The following is a 20,882-nucleotide window of genomic DNA, read 5'->3' as shown; positions in this document are numbered from 1 at the left end:
TTTTTTTTTTTGGAATTAACACATGTATATCCTCCCTTTCTCCTTTTTTTTTACAGACGAAAGAGACGCCATACAAAAGAAGACCTTTACGAAATGGGTGAACAAACACTTGAAAAAGGTAATATACAAAGTTCATAAATTCGTTAAAAAATTATCGATCGACGAATCTCGACGTGTTTTTATTTTTTTTTTATTTTTTTTTTTTGTTCTCCTAAGAAGAAGAAGATTATACTCATTGTTGAACTGTCGAACCTTTCAAAATAATTTCGACAAGCTATCATAAAACTTTCATTGCAATGACTCGACGAAATGTTTATAATTCTTGAATTACATCATCGTGATACTGAAGTATATCTTTAAGATAGCAGCTCATATATTTTTTGTTTTTGTTTTTTTTTTTGTTTTTTATAACAAGATACTTGACAATTAAATGATACATCTGTTTTATCTAAAAGTATGTGTATAGACAATGCTTTATTTTTGATAATGTAAGATTATCACTAATATGCCATTAGTCTAACACAAAGTATAAATCTTTTACTCTTTGATTTTGCACCGTACTTCAGTCGATATTTTGTAAAAAGAAAAAAAAAAAGTTATATTCCTCGTTCCGTTAACGGCATTTTATTGTTATATGTAGATAACGAGGAACGTGCGTGGATAACGTTTATCGATCGATTCTATATTTTCATTTATTAAAGCGATTCGATCTATATTTTTACATTTCTTCTTTGATAAGTCGAATCGTTATGGATCTAAAAAATATTGTGGTCTAAATAATATCTAAATAATATAAGTATATGTCAAAAAAAAAAAAAAAGAAATATATATATAGGAATGAAATAAATATTTTATTATTGATATATGTCTCAATATATCGATCTATCAATATTACATTGATTATATTAGTAATTAGATTCGATCTATATTAAATTTTTAATGTTTATTTGACACTTTTATTTTAATACCTATAGATTAATATTAATGAAAATTTTTTTTATCACTTATCGTTATTTATTTCATTTCTACATACATACATACATAAATACATATATATGTATGTGTGTAAATTTAAAGTTATACATCAAAATATCGGATAACATATTATCTTGTACGAGTATAACGACGATGACATCATTAACAATAATTACAAAGAGACAGAGAGACAAAGACAACTGATCTCGAAAGTGACAATGGTATTATATGTCCACTTATGTTGTGTGTATATATATATATATATATATATTTTTTTTTTTTTTTTAACACGAGCCATTAAATTTCACGAAACGTTGACCAACCAGTATGTATACTTTTCGTGCGTGAAAAGGGACTAATTGATTTTTGCATCTTCCATTTGGGTAGTATTTAAAGGGGCAGAAGTTTAAAGAGAATTTATAGCTTGTAATATTTAGGCGGCAGCTTTGTTTAAATGACGACCTTCTGACGTCATCCTATTTCTTGCGGTAACAGAGTGAAAGAAAATCAAGATGCGACACGCTATCCGATTGAGAACAATACTAAGAGACTCGATACTTATTATTTCATTTCTTTTCGTTTCGTGCTCTTCTTTCCTTACGTATTTAACGCACGATTCTTATCTTTCTCGTCTTTCGATGTTTATATATATATATATATATTTTTTTTTTTTTATTTTTATTCCATAATTTTTATTACAATAACTTTTCACATTTAATGATCGTCATTCTAACGAATTATTAAAAAATTGAACGATTTAGAATAATGTTAGAAAATATTTAGCAAAGTGTTAGAATTGCAAAGGGTAAATAAACTGATATTGTTTCAAAAGATTTATTTTTATCATGATAGACAAAGCCAAGTGAATCACTATACTTATAGTATGTGACAGTAGTGTATGTTGATAAATCCCGATGAGAACATAGTGATTCTTTTTCGACCGAAATAAGGCTTCTCTGATGTAAGGTAAAAAGAATAGAGGTAAAAAAAAAGAAAAAAAGAGGAAGGGTTGTGTCTTGTGTAGAGAAAGAAAGAGAGATAGAAAGAGAGAAAGAGAGAGAGAGAGAGAGAGAGATAGAACGGTATCATCGAAGAAGGGGATATTTTCGAAGGAGTGGAATTTTTCGAAGGAACGCCTTTGATTTTTTCTCTTTCTTCTTTTTTTTTTGTTTGTTTGTTTTTTTGTTCTTCTCTTCGATTTTTGTCTTTTTTACGTACGACTGAAGCGGAACGAGGTCGCGTTCCTTCGCACGACGCTCCTGCTTTATAACTCGATACGTGCGGTTGGTAGTATATATACGTGATGTGAATTCTCACACGCAAAAGAGAGACAGAGAGAAAAGAGGGAGAAAGAGAGAGAGAGAGAGAGAGAGAGAGAGAGAGAGAGAGAGAGAGAGAGAGAGAGAGAGAGAGATACTTGAGGTTGGTCGAGCTCTATTCCAACGTAAAGCAAGATGCGCATCGTTTCCAGTTTCTATCACTCTTTGCGAATCGTTTTTCCCTCCCTAAATGGTATATAAATCTTTTTCTCTCTGTCTCTCTCTCTCTCTTTCTCTCTGTGTTTCTCTGTTTCTTTCATTTTGCATGAAAGAAAAAAGATATGTTATTAATAATCGTGAAAGAACGAGAAGGAAAAAGAAATTATTTTTCATTGTTTTAATATATAAATCGAGATAAATAAAAGGAACATTTCGAGAGAAGCTTAAGAAAGAAAGAGGATGGAAGAACTCGTTTAGAAAATGAAAAATTTGCAAAACAGAAAAAAAATCATATATGTCAATCGTAAAGTTTGTCAACGCGGATCGATTCGATTACACGATATATTCACGAGCAATTGGAATCATTGATTAAATGAAGTCCTTCTCTTCCGTCTCAATGTCGTCCGTCGTTGACCTCCTCCTACCCCCTCTCCCCGCTCTCTCTCTCTCTCTCTCTCTTCTGCCTCTCCTATTCTCTGTATGTATACGAGACGAGAGAATTTTATACGAATTGAAACGAACAGGACAAAACTCGAGGAGAATAAAATCAATGCGATAACAATGTGACGAAATTAAACCATAGTAAACTGCGGTTTTCCTTTTTTTTTTTTTTTTTTTTATTGCGCGCGAAATGAATAAAAGAAAAAATAAAGGAAAGAAAGAACGAACATCAATTAGAACGTTTTTTTGCGTGTTAGACGAAGTCAATGGAAAGATCTATGACGATCGAAGTATTTTCGAGTAACTTTAATCTCTTTGTATATTTTTTCGAGTAAAAAAGAAAAGAAAAACAAAAAAAAAAAAGACCTCATAATGAGAAGAAATCGTTGATGATAAAGGATGACGAAGAGAAGTCGAAGGAAGTGTTTATGTTACTTTAAATCTTAGATCTCTTCGAAGTAGTGAGTTTTATTATCGTAGAAAAATAAATGACTCATCAATAGCAACAACAACAACAACAACAGCAACAGCAACAGCAACAGCAACAGCATAAGTAACAATGTTTTAGTCGAACCAAAGCTAAAGTATGCACTCGTATAATATGGAAGAGAAAAAAGGGAAGGCGAATCACAACCGTATACGGTCTCGAAATTGTCTCGTTAACGTATAATCCTCTTGAGTTAACGTCCCTCGTATTCTATCTATCTCTCTTTCTTCCTTTATTTCTTTCTATCTTTCTAATCTCATTGTCCATTCTTTTATACGTAAGTACATCGATATATCGGGGGCTTTTTAACTTCGTTTAAGTTAATATCGAAAACCGTCCCTTTAATTTCGTGAGAAAGTATGTTTTAAATCGTTGACGTTCGTGAGATCTCTCCTCCACTTTCTTTCCTTCTGATATTTATTTATTTATTTATTTATTTATTTATTTATTTATTTATTTATTTATTCAGAGCATTTCTTTTTTGCCATGTAGTTCCTGGAGAATATTTTCTTCTATTCTAATTCAGTTGGAGTATCTTGAATGGTTTAAAGATGCGGAATAAATATCAGTTTTATCCATCTATGGATGGATAGATTGGTTGGATAGATGGGTGGGTTGTTGAATTCATGAATGACAATTAATAGTTCTAAGTATTCTACTCGTTTTTTTATTTTTTTCTTTCTTTGTCTAATCGTTGACTGTCTTAATCGTATTAAATATATGTATCGCATTAGATAATCGTTTTAGATATGTATATATATATATATATATATATATATATATATAAATATATATATACTTTTATTTATTTCATATTATTTATCTCGTGATTATATAAAACTTAATATTCCTGCTCTCTTCGTTCTCAAGTTCTTTTTTTTTTTTTTTTTTTTGTTGTTTCATTTTCGTCCTTGGCATTATGGATTGCATAATTCGTAGCATAATAAAGATTCCTGTATCTGTCTCTCGTTACGTCAGCTTCCATATGATATTTCTTGCCTAAAGGAGTTCACGAATAAATGAGATTCTTTGTATTATTATTCTTTAGATCTTTTTTTCTTCTTCTTTTTCATTTTCAAATAGTTTTGTTTCATTTCAAATCGGATGATTCATTACGATATTGTTATTAAATTGTGATCGTCCTTCTGAGTTTTAAAATACTTTGATTACTTTGAATGAATATCTCGTAGCTATGTTACAATTTAACATAAATCTCGTTATCCTTACATTCCAATGTTTGACATAGTATACTTGATTGCAATAATCTATCATGTTACAGAACACGTATATGTATCGATAGTATACTTTATATGGATAGATTGAATTGCTTTGTACCTATCGAATATTAATTTAAAGAATAGAGACAATATCCTATTGTAGCTATTCGAGAATATTGAAAAAAAAAAAAAAGAAAAAAAAGTAAAGTAATAAAAAAAAGAAAAAAAAAAAAAAGAGCGAGAGAAAACTTCGTAACAAATAAAATGATATAAAAGAATATCAATTTTGACGTTCAATCTTATTAATGCGATTTATTACATGTAATGGCGGTAAAAAAAAAAAAGGAACAATAGAAAAAGCTTGTAAATGCTAGTAACTAACAGTAGAAATTTTCACATAATCTTAGTCTCATCCGTTAAATCACTTAGGTTTACCGTTCGTAATACGTAATCTTTTTATCACCTCTTGTTTGTTCATCGTTGGTAAAACTTAAAGCGTGTCGTTAATACCGTCATCGGTTTATTTTCATCATTGTATAACTGGTAGGTAACGATGTGTGAATTATCGCTAGTTTACAGAGAAATCAGTAAGAAAAAATATATCGTTAAAACGATAATAGTTATCTTTGATTAATTTCTAATCATTTGATTCGTCTAATGGGAAAAAAGTTACATGTAATTTTTAATTTTAGAAACGAATGATGCTCGATCGAGAAATATTAAAAAAAAAAAAAAAAAAAAAAAAAGAAATTAATATTTTAATTCAAATTAAAAATTCATTGAATTCGTAATAAAAATTGTCATTTAAAAAAATTTCTGATAGATCTTTTTCTCTCTCTCTCTCTCTCTCTCTCTCTCTTTTCCTTTAATCATGCAGATTCAGTTAAATAAAAATAAAGGACATTTTGACATTGATACTGAGACATTGATTTGAGTAAAATTTGTGGATTTAAATGCGAATGAAAAATTGTTTATTAAAATCTAGGAAGAAAAAGAAAAAGAATTTCTATAAAGATATATAAATAAATATTAGGATAAATAATTCTAATGTTTGTCTTTTTGTGTTACGAGATTGTAAGTAGGCTGAATTTCCAGTCTTGGACTGTTCGATTCGCCATCGTGTTCGCGCCCACGTTCGATCTCGCGAGTCTGACCTTATTCGGAAACCTTCTCCCGCGCCCACTTGATCCTTGCTCATTTCGTTACCTCCTACCGGTGTGAGCTGCTGCTATTGCTGCTGCAGTTGCCGCTGCAGTTGCCGCTGTTGCTCTTGCTGTTGGGTACAGAACTTAAGATTGGGTGGGGACAACTCGAGATTGTGGCGCAATCCTTTTAAAGTGGGTGCTCTTTTAAAGTGACATTCGTCCGTGTGTTCTGCGTGTCATTGCGTTAAGGCGCCACAATTCTTTAATCGACAAAAAACATAAACTAATCTGTTTCCTTTTTGTCTCTTATATCAGCAATTTCTTTCTCTTTTTTTTTTTTTTTTGTTTTTGTTTTTATACAATCTAATTTGGAATTGGTTTATATTTGGAATTGGATATTATTTGGAGATTTTTTTTTTTTTTTGTTTTAATACTGTTTATAAATGGCTCTGAATTTTATGTCTCCTTTTCTTTTATTGGATTTTAAGATGCTAGGAGACAAAGTTATTATGACAATAATAATGTAATAACTTTATTATTGTTATTATTACTATTATTATTATTATTATTATTTGCCATTTTAAATTGATACAAAATACAAAATTATATATGCAGGTAAATAAAGATAAATTTTTAGCGTAGCATCTTTTAGTCCAAAAAAAAAAGAAAAAGAAAAAGAATAAGATATTTCTTAAAAATTGTCATAAACGAAATCATGTTTTTCTTTTTCTTTTTTCTTTTTATGAAGATGAGCAAGCGCGTTCTACGCTACGTAAATTCTATTGATTTGATTTTTCAAGAGATAGAGTCAATCGATGGCAATGCATTTGGTTAATTTCCAGTAAGCGTGATTGGTTCAGCCCGTTATCGGGGTCGTACGGTATTTTAATGGATGACTTTCGTCACTCCCGCAGTCATTACTTTGTGTACAGCTTGAAGGCAGAACGAACGCCCGTATCTGGTTAAGAACTGGAGCGGCAATCCCACACGCATCGAACTTCTGAAAAGTCATTGCAAAGGAAGGACTTCGTAAAAGTTTTTTCTCTATTTTTTCTTTTTTTTTTTTTTTTTTTACAGAAGCGACGTTGTTTATGTGTTCATCTCTTTCGTTCCAAAAAGACGAAATAGAAGATAGAGAGAGAGAGAAAGAGAGAGAGAGAGAGACTTTTCACGTATAACTTTTTTTTTTTTTTACGAGTTTTATTACTGAGAATACTCAAACAAGAATTTATCTCTCTGTTTTACGAATGATAAGAGATAAGAAAGAGATCATTTATTGAGATTCTTCTTAACTTTTTAACACGTCGATGATTCTCGTCTTTGAGATATTTAAAAAGTAATATAAAAAAAAAAAAAAAAAAAAAAAAAAGGAAAGTTAAAAAACAAATATTTAATCATCATCTTAATCACCAATCTCTTCGATTTTTTCTTTTCCTCTTCTTTTTCTTTTTTTTTTCCTCCTTTTTTTTATATGTTTATCTCTTTCATGCATTCCTACGACAGCATTGGAAATATGTCAAGGTAAGTAAGGGATACATCCTTACGATAACTTCGACTTATTTTATTCAAGACACGCCACAATGATCACACTTTTTTATATTAATATATATATATATATATATATATATATATATATATATATAAATGTCACGTAGATAGGCTATACTCACATACACATACATTAAAAAAAAAAAAAAAAAAAAAAAAAAAAATAAAAGGGGGACCACTAAAAGAAACTTGCTTTTCCTCTTATATGTACATATTCATACATACATACATACATACATACATACATACATATATAGATGCATATGTATATACAATTCATACATGTTTACGTCATATGTATATGCGCGTTTCGATCATTGAAAAATCATTTTTATGATAATTATTATTTCATCATTTTAATCGAAATAGCCTATACATTATTAAGACATATATACATATATATTTATGTATATACATACAATACATATCATACATACATATCATATAGACAATTTATAACACAACTTTTCTCACAAACACGGTGTTGGTTTCATCCATGTTTCTTTCAGACTTACACGTGCCTGCACGTGTGCGTTCTTGTCAACAACCAACCATGCTGCTCCCCCACCGTAAGTTCCATGGTTATTGCATACGATCGTAAAATTGTAACAAAGCAAAACAGCAGCAGCAGCAGCAGCAGCAGCAGCAGCAGTAACATCAGCAATAGCAACATCAAAGCATATAATTTGTTATGCCTGCTTTTTTTTTTTTTTTCTTTTTTAATGAACATTATCATTTATAGCATTTAAAAGTTCATCTTTGAAAAATCATTTATGCTAACTAACTTCGGTTTTTTTTTTATCTTCTTATCGATTATGTCTCTTTTATTTATTACAAACTAGTTTTGCAGGAAACTATTCATATCAATTTAATGTTCATCTTCCATTAAAATTATTCACAAATTTATCTGAATAATTTTATAGAAACAAAAGTCTAGTATATTAATCGTTAAATGATACATAAATCATTTGTACTGAACAAATTAATTCATTTGAAAATCGTTGCTGCTGTCAGCGCATGGCAATTTCCAAACTCCTCGCTTATAACTTTATTATAATAAACATTTATTTTATACGTCTATGTCACGTATACGTCCTTACGATTGCCTGTTTTTTATTTTTTTTTTTTTTTTTATTTTTTTTTTTTTAATATCTATTCATTGTATGCATGATTTTAAAGCAAATTCTTAATCATTTCATTTGTGCTTGATTTAATAATATATCAAATTTATAATCATGAACGCTATTGAACTTTGTTCTTTGAATGTTTACAATATTTTATTTAATTCGTGTATGAGATCTTTCTTTTATTATCCTAATCTCGTTCGTTGTTTATATAATTGCACGATAACGCACGTAATTTCACCTTAGCACGTTTTCAATATACGTTTCAACACACGGCACAGTACACAGCACAATTATACATAATGTATATCCATGATCTTAATTTATATGTAATTTATCAAATGAATTATTTACAAATACAATTTATTTATTATATCTTTTTTATTTCGTACGATTTATTTCGATGATATATATATATATATATATATATATATATGCGAGTGATCATTTCAAATGAATCTGTTTTTATTGTTTAGTAAATAATTTCGAGTCCGATGTGTAAATAATATTTTTAGATAAGACAAGATGATAACCAAAAACGATGGATTAGTATCAATTGAGTAAAAGAGAGAGAGAAAGAAAGAGAGAGAGGAAGAGAGGAGTCATATATAAACAAAACATGACTAATATTTAGGATAATCATTTATCATTAGTATTGTAAATTGAATTATTTTTAAATGAATTACTGTTTAATTTATTATACGTAATAAAAATTAGATGTACAATATATTTCAATTAATTGATCCGTTTAAAATCATTGGAATTGTATTTGTTATATTTGAAAAAAATTCAGATTGTCTTTTGAAATGATCCTAGTACAGTCAATATATATCTTCACGATGATCTCTAATTTATAATGATTATAGTAATAATTTGAAAGATGCATCATTTTCTAATATTTCTATTTTTGATTTATTTATTTATTTTTTTTTTTTTTTCGTATCTTCTTTCTTTTTTATTTTAATTTTAATTTTGATTTTGATTTTTATCTGTTTTAGGCCAGCAGACATGTCGGAGACCTGTTCGAGGACCTGCGGGACGGGCACAACCTTATCTCCTTGTTGGAAGTACTCTCAGGGGAGCATCTTGTGAGTGTTAAAAATCATTTAATCTAATAACAATAGAATGCATTAGAAAATATTAATTATTTAAATACATTTATTATTAGATCCGCGAAAGAATTTTTTAATAGCAATAATCTGTGATACATAGCTAAGAAATTATATTATTAATAGGATTAATTTTGAATAAGTTTTTATTGGATAATGTTCTTACACAATTTGTAATAATAATAATAATAATAATAATAATAATAATAATAATAATAATAATAATAATAATAATAATAATAATTGTTCTAATTCTAGCCACGGGAAAGAGGAAGGATGCGTTTCCACATGCTGCAAAACGTACAAATGGCACTCGATTTTCTTCGATACAAGAAAATCAAGCTTGTAAACATACGTGCCGAGGATATCGTTGATGGCAATCCTAAATTGACACTTGGCCTGATTTGGACCATCATACTGCACTTCCAGGTAGGTGATCACAGATACCAATACTGAAAGTTAAAATAATTTTCGATTTATTACGTTCCTTATTATTCTTTATTTTAAATATTTTCGAATTGTTTGATTGATTTCATTGAATTAGAACGAGTATATATTTATTTAATTTGTTTCCTAAAATAATCGACAACAACGAGCGGTGAAGATCGAGAGATGAAAAATTGATTGGATTATTAATTTGTAGATTTGATAATATATTTAGAAGACAAAGGGAAAAAAAAGAAAACAAATAATTCAGCGACACATTATTGGATAATAATTTGATTGATTTGGAGGAAAAAAAAAATATAATAATAATAATGTATATTCCTTTTAATTTCTAAATTCGAAATAATATCTAAACGTGTTAAAAATTCACTTGAAAACGAACGGATAGTTTTAGGTGAATTTTAAAAATTATCGATCGTCTCTTTGTTAGAAATCGTCGTATGTATGTACATAGGAATTGATATTAGAAGTAAGGACAGAGATTCGCACGGATGTTATTATGTAAACGGAGGGAGCATGGTTTGAACATTTCGCGCCATAACCATTCGTCTTCGGTCTCTTCGTGTGAAACTTGGATGGCTTAGCTCGAGTGATTCACTGCTGCGTATTTTTGGTACGCGCGATACGATTTCTCTATGTTTTATACTCTCTCTCTCTCTCTCTCTTTCTCTTTCTCTCTCCTTTTATCTATCTCACTTTCACAGGTTATTCTCGATTTTATAGACCGCCGTACATGTCGTTTCAACGAGTTTATCGCACCCTCCTTAGGTCAAATTCGCAAATCTTCTAAATTAATTGACTTTTCTTCTTCTTCTTCTTTTCTTTTTAAGACGAGCTTATCGATTATTCTATTATTTTATAACAATTATCGAATCCACATTTATTTAATAATATTTTCAAAATTTTATATATATATATATATATATATATATATATATATATATATATATATATTGATATTACAGATGATGATTAGGAAAGATTTGAGATTAATTCAATAATTTTTATAATATCGTAATTAAAATTATCTGTAAATATCATTGTGAATGTTTCGATGATTATTAGCACGAGTATTAGGAAAGATGAAGAAAAGTATTTTCGATCGTGAAATCGAGGAAATATTAAAAGTAAAATATAACAAAGCCGAATCAATGTTCGAATTTAACGTGGTGATTAGTCAGATCGATTGATCGATATTGATTTAAATTAATGAAATTGCTTTGTAAACGTGGACATTTAAATATCTAATATAATTTAATAGTGATTCTTTAATCAAATTTTGGATCAACGAGGATAGATATTCTCGCGATGATGATGATAATGATAGTGATGATGATGATGATGATGATGATGAAGCAGCAGCAGCATCCGACGATCTTTTCTCGCTCGACCAGCAGTTTATCGAGTAATGTGATCCGACGTATCGGTTTAACCGCGGTTCACGGCGCATTTGCAAACGGTAGCCGCACTGATTAAAATAAAAGAGATAAAACGACTTGAAAGAGAGAGAGAGAGAGAGAGAGAGAGAGAGAGAGAAAGAGAGAGGAAAAGTAGCAAACTATCTTGGAAGTTATGAGCGCTCTTCATTCATCTCTTTATCGATTAAATTCATCTTCGCCTTTGCGAATTCCGTCTTCTTCTTTTTATCACTTCTTTTTTATTTTCTTTTTTATTTATATTTTTCTTTTTTTTTTTTTTTTTCACCACTTGCGTACACTACACGCACTATCAAATTCTATCCCGTCGTTGATTAATAAAATCCAAATATATATATATTTTTTTTTTCTTTTCTTTTTTTTTTTTTATGAAGTACTTCATTCAATGTTCCTGCTCTCGAATCGATTGAAAGGATCGATGAATTATTTCGTACATATTATTATATAGAGTTCACACTATTAGTTCGTAAATGTTAATAGTTCGATCGGTCAATGAAATATTAATCGATCATAGGGAGGATCGATATTTTGCAACATTTAAATTGCAAATGTAATGAAGAATTATTTTTTTTCTTTTATATATATATGTATATAGTTGATCCAAATAACATAGAAATTTATTTAGGACTAATGTGCATCTTTAATAAGCGCAATTCCTCTCTCCTCGAATGAACGCATATCTCTTCCTCGACGTTGCATACACACAGACACACTCACATGCACACACACACACTGTGTGTGTACTTTTCATTCTATTTTTCTCTCTGTCAGCATCGTCGTCTCTTATAGAGAGTCTCCTTCTCTCCTTCAATCGTGAAAGGGCTCCTTTGTGTGAATAAAGGAGCCACGAATGGAGTCGCGTTATCGTCAAAAATTGAACGCCGTTCGTTCAGTACTGCAAACGTGAAACGCATTCCTGATCATAAAAATGGAAATAAGAGGAAGGAACGCGATGGTTATGTTTGTGCGTGTATTATATATGCCAGTAAAATTCAAGCGAAGAAACGTCGTATTCAATAGTTTCCATTTTAGGTTTCTTTTTGAAATTTTTTTTATTCGAATTTTGAAATGATATCACAGGTGTTTCTTCGCATTCTTTCGTTTTATTTTTCTTTATTTTTCTTTATTTATTTATTTACATTTTTTTTTTTTTATTTCTCTCAATCCCCTCGTCTCATAAAATGTCAAGAAAAAAAAAATCCAACAGAAAGAAGATCTTCTTTTAGATTTATTGAGACAGTTTTTTTTTTTTTTCCTTTCTTTTTTAACCAATCGAAATTTCTTTACGAGGGAAGCAACCTCGGCATTATTTAAGTAAAAAATTTCGTTTCAAAAATTTAACGAAGGAAAAAGGAAATATATATATATATCGGCCGACATCTTAACGCATAGTCTAGACATGCATAGTATTCTTCATTCTTGTTTGCGAATAGAATAACGAACGACTGAGAGAAACATGTGGCCAGATCAAAAGCTGCGCGGCTCTCGCGTGCGTCTCTTTTTTTCCCTCCTTTTTCACCGTGTTCGACGTATGTTCTCTCGACGGTGAAAAGCCGCCGGAAACGCAAACACAACACACAGATCTCTGTTTCCTGGATCCGTCAAATGATACGAGACGAGGTTCGATTCCTCGAACATATCGACAAACATATATATATATATATATATATACGTATATGTGTATGTGGCGGGTATATATATATATATATATTTAAATATAGATAACGAGTTTGTTTTCTATTTTTAAACTTCCCGAGTATTTTCAATGAAGAAGTCAAATTGCTGGTAGTATTAGAAATTGGCGGGAAAAAATGGGATTCTAAGGTTTCTTCGCGGTTTTTTTTCTCTTTCATTCTTTTTCTTTTTTCTTTTTTTTTTTTGTTCTCTATCATGTTAAGAACAATCACAGTCGTCTAACAGTGATATCTTTTTTTTGTTCTTTTGCGCCGCAGAGATGGCGACGCAAGGTAAGTCCCCCCTTAAAATAAATAAGTATTGGTTTTCTTTTACTTTCTTTCTTTTCTTTCTTTTTTTTTTCTTTATTTTCTTTTTCTTTTTTTTTTTTTTTTATTTTTTAAGCGAAAGCAGCAATTGTTCGTCAGCTCGAAAAAAAAAAAACAAGTTTTTTCTCGTAAGCTCGCTCGAAACTATTTACTTACTTCTATGTGGGCGTAGTAGTTCAACGTTGAAAGAGAGAGAATGAGAGAAAGAGAGAGAGAGAGAGAGAGAAAGAGAGAGAGAGAACGACGAACTCGCGCGTTACTATTCCCGAATGATCGTTTTCTATATCGAGTTGAGATAGAGCTTAGAATCGGAGATACGTGTAATACAGAGACGGAATAGTAGTAGTAGTAGTAGTAGTAGTAGTAGTCAGTAGTAATCATTAGTAGTAGAAAGAGAAAGGACAGAGATAGGAGAAGGAGGGAGAGAAAAAGGGAGGGAGAGAGAGAGAGAGAGAGATAGGTGAATAAATAGCTTGTTCATGCGAAAGTGCTGCGACTAATAGTAAAAAGGATAAGATTTGTCGATATCAGTATTCTTGTCCAATCCATTTTACACATTCCTTTGAAGTCTGCTTTCCCACTTGGAATGTATTATACATATATATATACAATGTCCTTTGGGATGCATTCTGCATTCTCTATTAGCCCTTCGAACTTTTTCCACAAAGATCTGAAAAAGTATTTATATCTTTATTCTAAAGGATTTCCTTACACTTGTTTTCTCTTTAATTTAAAACGTAAAGAAATAAAGAAAGAAATGATAAAAAGAAAAAAAAAAAGAAACGAGATAATAGGACATATTCCTTAAGAAAATATTGTATATTCCTATGGGAACTCGTGCTATCTTTCGTCGTTCTAACTCTTACTCGCTAAAATTCTTTTTCGTTTCTTTTTGTATTTTTGTTCATTATGAAACTGATGTCACACTGCACGTTACGTTCGCTTTTTCATAAAAAAAAAAAAAAAATAAAATATTAATAATAATTGTTAAACATATATATTAATCTCTTGTATGTGAAATGTAGAAAACTGCATTAACGATACGAGATTATTGCGTAGACTGTTTTATCGACCAAGCTCGTACGCTTTTCACTTTTTCGATAGTAGATGGCGTTGAACGTACTCATTCTAAACTAATTCATTCATAGTAGATTTTTTGAATGACTACGTAGTACGAGTAATACGTAGGAGTCCTTTATGAATGAAATCGTTTGTATATTCATAATATTTATACGAAAATGATTAATTTAGATCATTTTATCGCCTTTATCGATATCATTTGTTTCATTTTTCATAGAGATTAATAATTAACATGGGCATTGCATGTATGCGGATGCATGCTTTCGTTAAGTGCTTGCTTATTATAGGCGCTATCATTGCATCGAATTTCTAATCGTAGATAATAACAAACGCTTACGTTCATTCTACTTGAACATTTGTTAATGTTACGATTTTATTGTTTAAATTAGAATTAATTAACTTTTAATGCTTCGCAATTCTTCGTGTTGATTTATTATTGCATATGATAGTGTTAAAAAAAAAAAAAAAAAAAAGAAGAAGAGTAAAAATAAGAAAATTATACGTTAAAATAAGGAAAAGATCAAGAAATCATGCATTTCCCCTTCCTCAAAAAAAAAAAGAAAAAAAAAAAAAGAAAATAATAGAAAAAATAAAAATGATTGAATCATCGTAAAGAGTCTAACGTGAGTTCTAAGTAGACGTAAAACTCACAGCTCGTTTGGATTTCCTTTATCGGTCAAGGTTCGCTCGGTAAATATACTTAAGCGTCGTATCCTTACCTACGTAAAGATACGACATTACGGTGTGTAATAATGTCGCAATTCCTTCAACCGTATTTGTCAAACGCGTCGTCCTCGACTCTCCCTGGCAACTTGACTCCGACGAGAGAGTGAAAGAAAATCACGGAATGATACTCGGAAAGGTGGAGAAATTTTTCTTACACTTTTGGATCAACGATCCAGTTCTTTTCTTAGTTTCCCAGGGAAAAAAAAAAAAAGAAAAAAAGAAAAAAAATAAGCAAAGAAAACAACGAATACAGATAGAGAAAGACTTGCGCGTGTGAGCGGTCGCATTAAATGCAATGTCATTTTCTATCGAAGTTCTATCGAAGGTCTTCGTTGAATAGATAACGTAATATTTAAAGTACGTGTTTGATTTGATAATGGATTTCTGCAAAGAATTTATTTTAATTCTTTTATATATTTATATTACGATTTTTATTAAAAATTTGTATCTCCATTTTTTTTCCTTACCTTTTCTTTTCTTTTCTTTTTTTTTTTTTTTTATATATTTAATCAAAAAGTAGAATGCCGAAACTTTCAAAATAATTAATAATTGAGATCAATTATGAAAATTATTTGATTTTTATTTTCTCATTATCGAAATTTGTAAGTTTATTTCTTCGTTAATTATTTTATTTACTTCTTCAAATATGCGTAGGTATATATAATAACACGTTGGTGTCAGAATGAATTATGTTAAATAAGACTACGTAATATATTTTTTTTTTTTCCTCTAACGATGCACCGACTATGTTCGTTGTTATTGAACGAAGTCAAGTAAGTAGTTAAAGGTCTTCATTCGATCGAACTCTGTAAGTTTCAACGATCGATAAGTGTTTCTTACTTTCTTAATAAAATAACGTTAGAAAAGACATTAAGCAGACAGGAATATTCCTATATTTAATATTATTGTAAAAAAAGAAAAAAAAAAAAAAGAAAAAAAATAAATAGACGAAAGGAAAAAAAGAAAAGAAGAACGAAGAAAAAAATATTATGCCTGTGAAAATAATTCTATGAACGTATCGAAAAGGAAAGTAATTTGAGTTTACGTTGTGCAACTTAATTAATATATATATATATATATATACATATGTTTGCGCATACATACGTATATGTGTGTGTTCGTGTGTCATTTAAGAAATGACATTTAATTAGATCACGTAATAATATTGTAGGATATGAAAAATTATATAATTAAAAAGGGAATTGTTTTCATCTCTTCACTTTCTAAGATGATATTAAAAGTTCATAAAATAGCAGAGAATTTTATTTACTATTGGTAATGAAGACAAAAAAAAAATTGAAGAGATAAAGAAAAGAAAAGTAAAGGAAAGAAAATAAGAATAGAGAAAATTAACTTAGAAGATCCATTTTTGGTGTCTTTCAAGATATCACCCACGCATTAAGTTCACCTACGCTTATATCTCAAAGTCGTCGTCGTCGTCGTTGTCTCTCTTTTTCTCTCTCTCTCTCTCTCTCTCTCCCTCTCTCTTTCTTTCTGATTCTTTCCAAAAACAGACAGCATCGTCGAAGACACTAAAAGTGGGTCGAGAGAAAGAGAGAATCGTTTAAATCGGGCGGATGCGTTCGAACGCCTTTTTAGACTTCTCTTACCTTTTGTTGTACCATACTCACTTTTTTCTTTCTTTTTCTTTTTCTTCTTATTTTTTTTTTCTTTTTTTTTTTTTTTTTTTTTCTTTTTTTTCATTCTTTATACCATGAGCAGTCCAACGTTATTCTTTCCCGTGAAACACTCGTGGAGGATGTCTTGCGAACATGACATCATTCGTCCGAATAAGACTCGTGGAGTAAGTCGATGGTGATGCCGCACTTGGAATATCGTTAATACCGTGTGCCGTTCTCTTCCGTGCAAGGCCGACCAAAGAAAAGTCACTTTTAAATTAGTAGACCAATTATATATTCTTCCAAATATATCAAAAGTAAAAAATAAAAAAGAAATATAATTAATAGTAATAATAATAATAATAATAATAATAATAATAACAATAACAACATAATCATTTGATTTTAGATAAAATTAGATCATTGATTCAATGAAACGAATTATTCCTCTGCCTCCTTATATATCATTATTATCTTTGTTATTTTATTTAATTTAATTTAATTTAATTTAATTTAATTTTTTCCTTTTCTATATATGAAGGATCCTTCTATTGGGATGAATTCCATAGTATACCGGAAATAATAATGATGACGATCAGATTGGCACTGGCAGGAGTTACGAGCTCATATCCGGTTCGCCGATCTCCACGATCGGGCAGCCAGTTCTCTCCAATCTTTATACCTTCTTCTTCGTTCCTTTCTACTTTCCTTCACTCCTCCTCTCCCTTTCCCTCTTCCTCTATTCCTCTTTACCGTATTGCTGGGGTATACACCGTAAATCGAGATTACACAAACCGGCATCGCCATACGGCTTTCCACTTGCTCCTCTTCTTCTTCTTCTTCTTCTTCTTTTTATTTTTCTGCCTCTTTTTTTTTCCTTTTTTTTTTTTTCCTTCTTACATCCGGTAGTCCTTTTATTCTTCTCTTTTCCTGTATGCCAAATTATGGTCTGACAAATTAGGATTATTTTAAAAGAAATTACATCGAGTTTGGTTGGAGTATAGTTGGTTTTTTTCAGAAAGTCACTTAGCCGAGCATAAAACTGATCATTTCGAGATATACAATTAAATCTGACCGATTTTCTCTTAAGGTATAACTGTATATTATAAATCTATCAATGTTACTAACATAAGTTTTTCTCTCTTTGGTCTCTCTCTCTCTCTCTCTCTAACATAGTATTATCTATATATCAATCATCCGGTCACCTGCTTTCGTCTGCCCCAACGTCTTACTATTTTTCTTGAACTTTCTAATTCTAAAATACTTACTTCTCATTCTACGATCATTTTGACTCTCCTCCTTTTCCTCCCGTATAACCTTCGCTTATGAATTCCCATAAAAACCTTGAAGGTGTGAAATAATTAACGAGTTAGATCATTATTTAATGTCCTTGGTAAAGAATTTTGCTTATGGACAAGGCCATTCGTACGAACAGAAATTACTATTGTGTTCATAGAAAAAAAAATCCCATATGATTTGATCTCTCATCATCATCATCATCATCATCATCATCATCATCATCATCCTCAACATCGTCATCATTATTTCTTTTTCTGATTATGTTATAAAATCAGACATATATTAACGCATTGGCATAAATTTGAAGAGATTGAAATAGGAGGATAAAAAATGTATAAATTTTTAAACAAAAATAAAAGGAAAGATGGCATTCACATTGCGTGGGTGTTGTTCAACTCTTAAAGAGAAGAGTTGGTAGGGAAGAGATCGGCATCGTAACGCGCAGGCGCTTGAGTAGTCCGTGAGTAGAATGAGTTATAGTGGGGGTATAGAGGCGCTTCTCTCACCTGCCCGTATCGCGAACCTACTCTCCTGCGCTCGAAAGGACGCAGCACAGTGGCGATCGGTGCGTCGTGCATTGCTATTCGTTCTCTTGTTTCTTTCCTGTAACTTGTGCCATCGGTATCTCTATCTCTTTTCTTCTTGTTTCTTCTTATCTCATTGGAGGAGTGATCGTTGTTCGGATAGCGTTCACGTTGAAATTACGTCAGGGCATTATTTCCTTGTTATTATCAAATCGTTAGTTAATTTATGAGAAAATAAAACAAAAACAATTTTTTTTCTTATTTTTTTCTTTTTCTTTTTTTTTTTTTCCATTCTATACGAATCGTATATGCGAGATCTATCGATTTCATCATTTAAGATAGAATTCTTTTAGAATATAAAATTGAATAGAATAAAGAGTGACAATGTGTCGACGTCTCGATTGTCGTTCTGTCATGTATTAAATCTTTAAAGAAGAAAAAAAGAAAAAGCGAGAGGTCTGAGTTTTCGAAAAATATTTTTTACGTTGATATCGGTTCTCGATTCTTTTGAGTGACATTAAGCCGTTGTTAAATAACGAGATTGTTTTGTTGTTTAATAATGTCGGTTTCGATAATATCAATGGTGCGCATGTCATGACGTCAGAATATACAGACAATTACTTTTCTTTTTCTATGATTAAATTCTCCTTGACTTGAGACACCTTAGTGTCGGAGCTCATCTATTGTAGCTTATTTCACCGACCTACTCGCGATTATTTCCGACGTAAATGCGTGCTCTACGTCACATCGTGGTATCTTCGAAGTAGACGGTATGTGCGATGTGTAGTATATTCGAAATGCTATAGAACGAGTCGTACAACCACAAGTGTGTGGCACGTGTAACCGATTCTTGCAATTAACTTTGGCTACTTTTTTTTCCATTTTTTTTCTTTCTTTTTTTTTTTTTTTTTTTTTTTTTTTTAATTCCAAATTCGATTAATTTTTTTTTTTGTATTTACTTGGAAACAGATTAAAAGTGACAAGCACTATTATTATTCAAAAAAAAAAAAAAAATAATAATAATAATAAAATTATTGTTTGATCTTATTTAATAGATGATTTAATTTCTTCTTTATTTCTTTCTTTCTTTTTTTTTTTTTTCTTTCGAAAAGAATTTAATAAAAAATTTAATGCCATTGTTTTTCTTATCAAATATTAATATGTCGTTGATTGGATAATTAGAAGAAATCCATTGAAGGATTAATTAGTAAAATTAAATGTTTATTAAGAGGGATGTTAAAGATTATTCGTCGTGATTGGAATGAACTTATTTTGTTAGCTAGTACCGGTGGAATTATGAAGGATAGTTAGAACGTTAACTCGAACATTAACCACAAGGAAGTACCGCTTTCATTGGTGTACATCGCCGTTCTCTTGATGCCCTGGTATCCTGCTGAACGTGAACGTACGATCCAACAACGTTTCCCTTCTCTCTCTCTCTCTCTCCTTCTCTCTTTCTCTCTCTCCTTTTTTTTTCTTCTCATGTCCCGTTCGGCACGTAAAATCAAATTTCTTCTTTCGTTCAGCTTCGCTATCTTCCGATTGTGTTGCACGAAGAATAAGAATAAGAAGAAGAAGAAGAAGAAATAATAGAAGAAGACGATCGAAAGAGGAATTTTGTTTGGTGTACATCGAAAACTAGTTTCTATTTTTCGTTCGTTCTAATTGACGTTGTGAAAGACAAAGTAAAAAACAAACATTGACTATAACGAGTGTCGTGAATTTTTTTTTTTCCCGAAGGAAAGAAAGAGATAAAGAGAACGCTTTGGAATGCGGATTTTTTTTTCTATATATGTATATATATATATATATTATATATTTACATATATATATATATATGAAGTGAAACGAAAGTGAATTTGAAAAAAAAAAATAGAACGATGTCGATATATCGATTTAGCAAAAGTGGTCGATTATTCGTACAGGGTACTCACGAGGATGACGATCGTGCTAACGTTATTTCCTCGAGTCGTACTGGAAGTCCTTCTGGCGATGATCTACAAGCGATCTATACTAAAAGACGTCTTTCTACAGAGGTCTTAGGTAGGCTCGTTCAATGATTCGTTGGATTCGCTCAAGTTTCACTCGAAAGATAGAGACCGAGAGACTTAATTCATTTTTTAAGTTAAATAATTAAATAATATGTATTATATATATATATTTTTTTTTCTTTTTATATTAATAACGATATGATCATTCTAAAGTAAATTAAATAACAATATGT

General features: G+C 30.4%; 1 protein-coding gene and 1 long non-coding RNA gene across 41 annotated transcripts in view; one reads left to right on the top strand and one right to left on the bottom strand.

Moving 5' to 3' along the window:
• Positions 1-20,882, top strand: part of LOC124428424 (microtubule-actin cross-linking factor 1) — a 115,949-nt gene that overhangs the window by 42,993 nt on the left and 52,074 nt on the right. For 22 of the 39 annotated variants that reach the window (XR_006943154.1, XM_046972425.1, XM_046972426.1 and 19 more), the window contains 5 exons: positions 57-118; positions 7,247-7,264; positions 7,801-7,860; positions 9,414-9,503; positions 9,783-9,953. Coding sequence is in view for 38 of the 39 variants with exons in the window: in XM_046972425.1 (XP_046828381.1) it covers positions 57-118; positions 7,247-7,264; positions 7,801-7,860; positions 9,414-9,503; positions 9,783-9,953 (401 nt within the window). In the remaining variant the exon portion in view is untranslated. Of the gene's footprint in view, positions 1-56; positions 119-7,246; positions 7,265-7,800; positions 7,861-9,413; positions 9,504-9,782; positions 9,954-20,523; positions 20,702-20,882 lie in introns of those variants that run through there. The other 17 variants (XM_046972438.1, XM_046972437.1, XM_046972449.1 and 14 more) reach the window with 3 other exon arrangements.
• Positions 9,397-20,720, bottom strand: LOC124428430. 2 transcript variants are annotated; one of them, XR_006943157.1, is made up of 3 exons: positions 20,582-20,720; positions 9,880-9,976; positions 9,397-9,526 (listed from the first exon to the last, which is right to left on the bottom strand). It is a non-coding gene; the product is annotated as an uncharacterized LOC124428430 (long non-coding RNA). The 2 variants fall into 2 exon arrangements; XR_006943156.1 differs by having other exon boundaries at positions 20,593-20,716.

The sequence above is a fragment of the Vespa crabro genome, chromosome 12 (assembly GCF_910589235.1).
Source record: "Vespa crabro chromosome 12, iyVesCrab1.2, whole genome shotgun sequence".
Taxonomy (NCBI): domain Eukaryota; kingdom Metazoa; phylum Arthropoda; class Insecta; order Hymenoptera; family Vespidae; genus Vespa; species Vespa crabro.
Note: the sequence above shows the minus strand (reverse complement) of the source record. Positions and strands in the feature narration are given on the sequence as shown.